The sequence below is a fragment of the Brachyhypopomus gauderio genome, chromosome 13, assembly GCF_052324685.1.
Source record: "Brachyhypopomus gauderio isolate BG-103 chromosome 13, BGAUD_0.2, whole genome shotgun sequence".
In the NCBI taxonomy this organism is placed as follows: domain Eukaryota; kingdom Metazoa; phylum Chordata; class Actinopteri; order Gymnotiformes; family Hypopomidae; genus Brachyhypopomus; species Brachyhypopomus gauderio.
In genome coordinates this window covers 1,726,720-1,736,969 of record NC_135223.1, presented here as the reverse complement: position 1 = coordinate 1,736,969, position 10,250 = coordinate 1,726,720, and the positions used below count along the sequence as shown (strand labels likewise).

The following is a 10,250-nucleotide window of genomic DNA, read 5'->3' as shown; positions in this document are numbered from 1 at the left end:
TGTTCAGTTTTTGTCTTTTCTCTGATTTGTATTATGGTTCTGTGACTGCTTTGTGCATCTGTGAAAACAGACTCCAAGGTCAGGAGCTGGAGCCTGAGGCCTCACAAAAGCCACCCCCCCCAGCATTAAATCAGACCATGGAAGTCATTTCACTGGAGCACTTAAGACAACACATGGTTGCCCTGGTTCTTCTTCAAAGTGCAAGATCAGAACTCTGCTTTAATCAGATCTGCTATTATACATTTCAGACCCTCTATACCACATTTTCTAAATTCTTGGTAAGTTTTAAGTGGCTATCATGTTCTAAATTGAATCTGCAGAAAATGGACCTTCATATCAAGCAGCTAATGCCTACTCATCACATCCCTTTAAAGTTGACATTTAGATTACATTTCTGTTCATGCAACATGAAGTGCTCTTTATTAATACTGTGCAAGTGATGCTCGAGTTTGGATATTTCGACCACTTTCTGTAGTTGTAGTAATGAACAGATGAACATCCTTCCCAAATTCTTTTCAGTATATACCAATATTAATTCTAAATTTCACAAAATATTTATGAATTCATCTTTAACACTTTATTTAGCTTTACACTTTACCTGGCTCATCCATGTAATCATTTTACTTTCACTTTCACTATGCAAATACCTGCACTGCCTCCTTTGGTCTGAAGTAGCAGGAGGCTCTGTATTTCTGGTTAAGAGATCGATCACCTATAAGACCGTACACACAACAATTCAGGAAATTTTACAATGTCACTGAAATCAAATTAGAGATGCAGACCACAAAGTGCAACTATATTCAAATGGGTTTATTGTCTGAACCTAAATATTTTATACAGTTATGATGTTAAAAAAATTTACATATGCATATATACTTGTAATATAAATGCAGTCAATCTGCAAACCAAATGACTACACCAAGTGCTTGTTAGGCGTCTTGGCCACCTGTTTAACAAAGGCTAGTTAGAGAACAGGCTTTCAAATTAACCCACAGGAACAGAATAAAATATATATATGAACCACTACATACAAAGGAACATACAAAGGCTTATATGTAACTCTGTAACAGTTATGTTCATTTCACACTGCCTTAAAACCTTGCAAACAGAGGTATTAGATGTATGGCTAAAACCATTTATCAGGATATTACACAAAAGGCAGTACTATAAAACATACTAGATTCAAAACAATGACAAAATTACAAATTTCACGAACAAAAAGATGCTTCAAAAAGATTAGACACTCGTATGCATTGGCCAAAAAGAGCAACCATTTTCAACATGAATGGATATTTCTATAATAAAAGCCTTGCCAAGATAAGGATGTACATAATGATTCCTTTTTTTCCCCTGGCATGCAAATGTTCACTTCACAACCAAGACCTCAATTTTATAATATATTACACCCTAATCTGAAGTGGTGTGGTTGCTCTACAAACACTAGAGCTCTTCTCAAAAACTAAGAACGTCTTCCATATATATACACACATATATTGTGACACCTTTAATATACGAGATGAAATATGCTCAAACTAAGAGCTTGAGAATATCGCAAGAAAGTGAATTTAAATCATGCATCAAGAAACTGTACAGTTTTATAGGAGTGTTCAGAAAACTGAAGGACTAAATCGCCTGCATTGCAGGAAGTACTCAATAGTATTCTACTCAACATCTGGGCTTTCAAAGACAACGTCGGATGGTGATTGGTCTGTGTCAGTTGCATGAGTTCTCTGATGTTCTTCTAAGAGATTCAGAAAAGCAAAGGCTTTGTCGCACTCCGTGCATTCATAGACAATTTGTCCAACATGAGTTTCCTGATGCTGCCGCAGCTGAGAAAGCTGAGGAAAAGACTTATAACACATATCGCATCTGTTGTCTCCACTTGCTTCGCTCAAACTTTGCAATTGAGAATGTTTCTGTTCATGCTTTGAAAGATCATAGGGCGTACGATACGACTTGTGACACACAGAGCACTGGTATTTCCGTGTTGCATCATGGATTTTATGGTGGGACAAAAGAGATGGTTCAGTTTTGAAGGATTCGGAGCAGAAATTACATCGGTACGGTCGCTCACTGTGCAGCTGCTGGTGCTGTGTGAGATATTTCTTTTTGGTAAAGCCTTTGCCACAAACCAAACATTTGAAAGGGCGGGCATCTTCATGTAGTTTCTGATGCTCCTGCAAGCTACTATAAGAAGAGAACCGTTTGTTACAGACAGCACAATTATAAAAGTCTTCCCCAACATCAACTTCCTCCTCCTCGTCCTCCTCGTTATTAATTATTTCAAATGAAGCTCCAGAAGCTCTCTTTTTATGGGGAGGTGACAGGGAGGGTCCTGATGGGTGTTTGCCTGAAAACAAGCGTTTCTGGTGAGCACAGTGATGCTTACGAAAGGCATCACTGCCAAGAAAACTGTTTCCACATTCTGTGCACTCATATTGTGTGGCTGCAGACAAATGGCATTGTTCATGTTCTTCAAGTTGTTGTTTAGATGCGAAGGTTTTGTTACAAACATTGCACATGTGCGAGTGAACAGAGAGGTGATTTGCAAGCTCTAAGGCTTGAGAAAAACTCTCAGGACAAATGGGGCATGTGTAAATTTTGTCTTGATTTACATCAGTGTTTAACACCTTAATTTTTTTATTGATACGAGTGCCTGAAGGTTTTTCATCACCGTGTCTTCTTAAATGGGTCAGGAAGTGATGGCGGTGGCTGAAACTCATGTGGCAACTGTTACACTGATAAGAACGTGGTCGAGATAACTGATGACTTAGCTGATGCTTTTTAAGGTGAGAACCGTGCAAGAAATGCTTATTGCATTCAGGACACGAGTACGGGCGCTCTTTGGCCGGATCACATCCATGTTCTGAGAGTTGTTCTGGATCTGGGAATCGTACCTGACAAATTCCACAGCGATATTTGTATTGTTGAGCATTACTTAAACCTGGACTGTTGTCTGACCTGTCTGACCTAGATGGAGATAAAGTCTGCTTTGTGGATGGAATCAAGGGAGGGAGTTCTTCGTCTTGCTCAGCATGGGTCCTGCGGTGTTCTGCTCTGCTTGCCTTGCAGGAAAACGTTTTCTCACAAAGATCACAGGGAAAGTTTTCATCACGATGAGTGATCATGTGTTCTGCTAGCTGTGAAGATCCCGTGAAGCTTAGATGGCACTTTGTGCAGCGATGAGGGCGTTTTCGGACATGAGTGTGCTTGTGTTTGCGCAGTGCGAAGAGAGACACAAAGCCTTTACCACACATCTGACACTGGAACTCGGACTTGTGGCTACGCTGATGTTGCTGCAGGTTTACAAGCTGGAAAAAACATTTGCCACATTCCTCACATTCGTGGGGTTTTTCACCAAGATGGCATCTTTGATGATCCTCAAGACTTTCTGACGTCAAGAATGTTTTCCCACAGACATGACAAGGAAAATACGGTGCAGAATCAGAGTCATTATCACTGAGATCACTGACTGTAGAATGTGCGTCAGGGTCATCCTTATCCAACGGCTGTTTCATAGTAGCGTTTTTAACTGGCAGACTTAAATCTTCTCTATGTTTAATTCTGCAGTGTCTCATATACGACTTTCTTATCGTGTAAGTTCTATTACAAGGATAGCAAGTGTATTCTTTAGTAGCCATGAAATCAGTTTTTGGGATAGACTCTGTTGCTTTGAGGAGCTCAGTACCTGAATGAGCATGTCTCTGATGAACACTCAATGATTTAGCAGTCCAAAATCTCAACTCGCATGTATTACAAACGAATGGCCGATTGGGGTCATGACAAGATCTGTGGATGTCTAAATCTGAGGGACAACGAAAACTTCTGAAGCACTCTGGACAGGTATTGGTAACTGTCTCCTGGTGTTGGGTCTTCATGTGTCTTTGCAGTACTCCAGCTTCACCAAAGGTCTTTCCACACAGATGGCATGGATGATGCTTGCCTAGTCTGCGCTCCTGGTCTTCTCGACCATGATCCTCAAGATGGCTTATTAGTTTGAGACCATCAGTGAAACTTTGATCACACTCCGAACACTGATACTTGTTAACAACTAAATCGCCTTTATCCATATGCCCTTTATCCTGATCCTTACATGAAAACCTGGTCTGCAGTACTCCAGTCCCTGTTGTTTTGGAGCCCTTATTAAACACCAGAACTGTATCATTTAGAGTAAACTCCAATTCTGGTGAAGCGGCAGATTGAAGGTTAGGTTCATTTTTTGCAATAACTTCAAGCCCCTTACACTTTTTCATGTGTTTATTTTGGACATTTTTGCTCCAGAATCCTTTGTGGCATCTTTTGCAAGAGAGTGGGTACACTGTTGAATGAGTTCGCATATGCATTCCTAGCCCACCATTGCTGATAAATCTCATGTTGCATAGCTGACATTTAAATGGTCTGTCCCGTTCGCCCTCCATGTCGTCAGATGTGACTTTAGTATTTGTCTGACTGCTGCTTGGCAGGGTTCCTGCATACTCTTCTTCATCTACTGGCTCCTCCTTTATGTGCAAAGGATTCAACTGTTCGTATTCCAGGGTGCTTGACTGCTGGACTACATCCGTTCTGTGTTTGGTCATAAAATGCTGCTGAAGCTGTGAGAACAACAGAAAGCGGTCACTGCAACTGATGCAAGAAAAGCCCTTGATCTTTGAGGGGCTGTTGGAACTGCTCACCCTCGGGGGCAAGTCAGCTGACTTCAAGTTGATGATGCAGCTCCTCTGATGTATATGAAGTGCTTCTTGAGTAAACAATCCACCGCACTGGTCGCAAAGCACTTTTTCGAGACTCTCTATTTTTCCAATGCATTTAATCAAGTGGCGCTGCAAGTAATCTCTTCTGATGAAACGCTCACCACAACTGGCGCAGCCAAATGGTTTATCCCCTGTATGAAGACGAGTATGCACACTCAGTTGTGATTGGTTTTTAAAACGTCGAGGACAGTACTCGCACGAAAATTTCCACTTATTTGTATAGTGTCCTTGTATGCGTTGCAAGAGTTTAGAGGTTTCTCTGCATGCTTGGATGGGAGCATTTAACTTGTGGGATTTCGAGCTCTCTTCTGAGGACCTTTTGCAGTTGACCTTGAGACTATGTCTTTTCAGACTCTTTTTAGTGCAATATCTGTTACCACATTTTTTGCATGAGTAAGGTTTGAAAACAGAATGTTGTATTGAAATGTGTCTAGTTAGGTTACTGTGGGTGGAAAACGTCTGTGAGCAAGTGTTACATTTAAATTGCAGTTGTTGAATTCCTGCTTGCCAACCTGTACCAACATGGTCTAGAGTAATCTTCTCAATGCGCACCTCAAGACGTTTTCTCTTGCCTTTACAGCGTGCTTGGTGCAGTTTCAGATGATCATGTCGGGAAAAACAACTTTCACAGGTCTTGCATCGATATGGTTTGACTTCTGTGTGGGTAAGAATGTGGCGTCTCAGATTTCGGGACTTTGTAAAGGTTTTGGTGCAAAATTTGCATTTAAATTCCCCATCATTTTCCCCCAGAGTTGCTCTGGCATCTTGCAGATCTGATAAACTAAGGGTCATGTTTTTGGGTTGATCCGATTCAGGCCAGTTTTCTGATGCATGTTCCCTGATCACTCCATCACAGAAGGCCTCATGCTGCAAGCAGCGGTGCTGAGTGGCATATTTCTGGCCACAATGCATGCATGAAAATGTTTTTTTCTTCAAGTGAGAACGAAGATGTCTCAAGAGGTAACATCTATACCGGAAACTTTTAGGGCAATATGGACACTTCTTCATCCTGTCCTTGACACTGACGTTTATTTCTTTTGAGCCCATGTTAGCGTTTGTGACAACTAAGGTAACATGCTTGCACTTGCACTCGTATGCATTTTTTAAATTGTTTTTGGTAAATACCGCACCACACTGTCTGCAGGTAGGTTGGGAGTCTTTGCCCCGGCAATTCTTTTGATGTTCTTTAATTTTTTTTCTTTTGTAAAACTTCCCACACTTGGAACATGGAATTATGTTTTTAGCCATGTGTGCTCTTTCATGCATTGTCAAATTGTTTGACATGGCAAATACATGTGGGCAGTAGGAGCATTTAAAAATTCGTTTCACTTCATCCAATACTGCAGGTACTCTGTATTTCTCACGTATACGAGGTTTGGGCAGAGATGCAGGCTTTTCCGGCACCCCTATGCATTTCTCTTGATGAGCTTTAAGGGGTTCCTTGCGATGGAAATGCATTCCACATTGCTCACAGGGAAAAGGTTTTTCACCAGTGTGAAGACGGAGGTGGCGAATCAGTGATGCTCGACTGTGGAAATTACGTTTACAGAACTGACATTTGGAAGCAGAGGTTTTGGGTATGTGAGTTAAACAATGCTCACTCAGTGCTTTTGAATCCACAAATACCTTTTGGCATATTGCACACCTAAAGTCCTCACGAATTTGCTCCACCTTTTGATTCGTCAAGTTGTGTTCAAACGTTGTTTGGGCTGACTTGAGTTTGTTCTCGTGTGTTGCAACATGTCGACGCAAGAACACAGGAAACTTGAACTCCATTGGACAGTCAGGGCACTTCAGCATCCCTTTTTTTACATGAGTTTGTCGGTGTTTCAGCAAATCTCCAATGGTGGGAAAAATCATTTTACAGACTGAACACTGTATCTTTCGTCTGTGAACATTTTTATGAGATACTAAATGGCCACGCCTTGCAAAATGCTTGCCACAGTCCAAGCAGCGGAAAGGTTTGTTTCCCTTATGTATACGTAAATGTTTACTCAATGAGTAAGTAGAACTGAAACATTTTTCACAGAATCGACACGAGATAGGGTAGCTAGAGGCCACAGCAACAGATTCTTGGTTTTGATTTGCTGAGTCTGACAGCTTGAGATCACTTGGGTTGATCATTTTATCAACTGGAATTTTTATATTTTCATGCATTCGATGTTTCTTCATGTGTCTGTAGACTCCCGATTTATGTGCAAACACAGCTGGACATATTTTACATTTATGATGGGATAATTTCTCAGAGGGCAATGCAATCAATGGCTGCTTCTCCTCCTTGTCTTGTTTAACATCATCTTTGACCTCCCTGACTTCTTTCTTTTTGTATATGTTCCCTTTCATTTTATATTGCTGAAAGCAAGTGTTTTTGACATGCCTACTACGATTACAAGCCATGGTAAATGTTTCAGGACACAAAGGGCATTTATACCGGTCCCCAACTTTTCCTTTGTTTTTTCCAGTATATTCTTTCAGACACTGCTCACGCAAATGCCGCATTCGATTGTAGGAGTACTTAAAAATCCGTGAGCAAATGGGACACGCAAACCTACCACGAAATCTACTGTCTGGCACAGGTACTTCAGGAGGTTGGACAGGGTTTTGAGAACACACCTCCCTTTTATGCTTGTTAAGATTCCAGGAATACTTGAAATCTTTCTTACACCTATCACACCTAAAGGGCTTCTCGTCTGAGTGGGCCTTAAGGTGTCCCTTCAGTTGTGCTCGGAGTTTGAACTTTTTCCCACAAACTGGACACTGGATTACTTCAGGTGGCTGTCTATTCTTCTTTATGTCCACAAGCTTGACAAAACAATCATGAAGCTCAATTCGACAGCCATCGCTTTCAATGATGATGACCGGCTTATTCTGCTTTTTAAGGCATGTTTCTCCACTCTGTTTAGCCTGCTTGTGGGGGTCTAGGACCAGGGGTGGGCACTTGACTTTTCGTTTGTGGCTGATCAGTTTACTCACATTGGGAAAGTACAGGCCACAACATTTACAGCGATACTGTGTGATAACTCTATGCCGTTGTTCGTGATTACGAAAGTATGGCTTTTTGACAAATACTCTGTGGCAGTACTTGCATGTGTACTTTGCCTTCCTTGTCTGTGCCTTAGTCTTTGACTGTAAGGAATCAGGCAGCTGTAGGTCACTCGGCATAACTTGCTCACACAAATGTTGCTCTGCTAGTGCTCCACTAGAAAAATAACATCCACAGGTGAGACAATATTGAAAAGCATAGTGAGAGTGTTCATAGTGGTGGTGATCAATAAGCTCATCTACACCGTGTGTATTCCTTTGGCACTCAGAACAAGAGTAAGTCATTCCATCAGCAGCACTCTGCTCAGTTGTCTTCAGAAGAACAACAGGTTGCAGCTTTTTCATCAACTTCTGGGATGACACTAAAGAAACTTTACTTATCCTGATCTCATCTCTACTTTCAGTTCTTGCTAGAACTCCAATCATTTGCTCCTCCAACGAGTCATTTTGCCATCCTGGCTCTGAAGGAACCAGAGCCTTGTAGAATGCATCGAGTACAGGAGGTTCCTGCATGGTATCTGCTTCCTCCATTTGATATCCAATGACTGGTTGACCTGAAGCTCCAACAAGAACTGGGGGTTGTGCGTGATTATTCTGCGAGTTCTGCTTCAAACCTTCACAAAGAGAGTCCATCACAGGTTGATCTAATTTTGAAAGGTTTTCAAGGTTTTGTTCATTTTTAAAGCCAAAGCATGTCTGCAAGAAGTCAAAACTGCTGCGTTCGACAACTTGATTCATAGAACATTTACTTTCACTTTGGTCACATTGTGGAACATTTTCGTTTGCAGCCTTTTCAATGTCAGAGTTTGATCCATTTTCTGGACTACCAAGTTCGCTTCCACATGCTTTGCTGACCTCATCTAATGGGCAAAGACCTTGTGGATGTCCGTCTCCACTACTGATGTAATTTTCACTGCCTTCAATTACCCTCTTTGCAGCATTTAGATCTAAATCACAAACAGTACCAATTTCAGAAGTTACAGTACTTTTGCCAACCTGGTTTGTCATTTCTGGGTTATCCTCCTTAAATTCCTCATTGGTCATAATGCAGTCAGTTTCACCTTCTGTGGTACTGATATTTGAGCAAAGATTCTCAAGACTCAAGGTGGACTTCTCCCCATGGCCATATTCATCTATCGCATTATTCAAATGGTCATAGTCACACTTTGTGTCAAGGAGTTCTCTACAATCAGAATCATGCTTTTCTGTGCTTTTTGTGTCTTTTGCTACTAACATACTATGTAAATCACCTGCATGGAAAAATGTAGAAGGTTCTTTCTCCAGTTCATTTTTGTCCCCCATACTTGCAATCTTCTGATATTCTGAAAATTGGTTGCCATCAGGGTCTTCCATGAAAGTATTTGAAATGGAGTCAAGATCTGCTTCAGAGCAGCTGCTAACATCCGAGTAACCTTCAAGACTGGCAACAGTTAAAGCAGGATCTAGTCCTGTCCCATTTGAATGTGTATCCCACACAGATGCATCAGTTTTTGAAAAGGCCATCTGATTGGTCATGACATCCCTTGACTGATTTGCCTCAGTATCTACTGGTTTCCCACCACCTTGCCATGGTGGTTCTTGGCCTGTATCCTGCAAAGTATCTGTGTCCGAATTCAAACAGTTCAAACCTGGTAAGGGAACTTCTTCAGAAACGCTTATGTTCGAATGGTTCTCTTTTCCGATTAGCTGCTCAATGTGATGTTCAAAACTCTCCTCAGACTCCAATGAAACTCCCAAAGCCTTTGAGTCAGGGGGACCTTTAGAATGATGACACGTGTTCAATCGGTGAGCCATTGTGGTACGCTGAGTGTTTAAAGAGAATCAATAAATATCCCCTTTAAGCCCTGAAAGAAATTTAGGATATAATTAATGATGTAATATTACATTTATAAAACCAACTTAAAAAATAAATAAGAAAAACAGAAGGGGAGCAGAAGAACGCAGTACTCACCCAATTGTATCCAGTACACATCAGTGGGAAAATGGCAATTCACTTATCTGTGAAAGAAATAAATAAAATTAAGGACCCAAAAAAACCAAATCAATCAATTATTAAAATGGACAAAAAGAACACAGCTATGCAAGCAATTTCTCAAACTGGCATAATTTAATGGGCAAATTGAACTAAATAGGACTACATTCTAAAATATCAGATCTTGCCAGAAAGCACCAATCTTGATCAAGCTACATCCAAAATGCTTATATACATCATGATTAGGTATTCAATTGAGAGTAATTGTTCTGATAAATACTGTCAACTTCAGAATGCATTAATAGAGGTGCATAACATTAGAACCATTATTAATATGAAGAAAATTTAAATGACTTGTCAATAGAATTAGTATACAAGTTCAATCAAATTCACCTGGTCTACCAGGTTTGTTAAGTTGTTCTTTTGTGTGTGTGCCATGTTTGTCAATTGTGATTTTTCACAGCAATCGAAATTTGTCCTTCACT

The 10,250-nt window shown here is 40.7% G+C and overlaps 1 protein-coding gene across 4 annotated transcripts in view; it reads right to left on the bottom strand.

Annotated features, from left to right (window-relative positions):
* Positions 1-789: 789 nt before the first annotated feature.
* znf1035 (zinc finger protein 1035) overlaps positions 790-10,250 on the bottom strand; it is a 28,321-nt gene continuing 18,860 nt past the window's right edge. For all 4 annotated transcript variants that reach the window (XM_076970159.1, XM_076970160.1, XM_076970162.1 and 1 more), the window contains exons 3-4: positions 9,745-9,791; positions 790-9,637 (exon numbers count right to left, since the gene is read on the bottom strand). In XM_076970159.1, the coding sequence (XP_076826274.1) occupies positions 1,662-9,587 (7,926 nt within the window). In that variant the 5' untranslated portion in view covers positions 9,588-9,637; positions 9,745-9,791 and the 3' untranslated portion in view covers positions 790-1,661. The remainder of the gene's footprint in view (positions 9,638-9,744; positions 9,792-10,250) is intronic.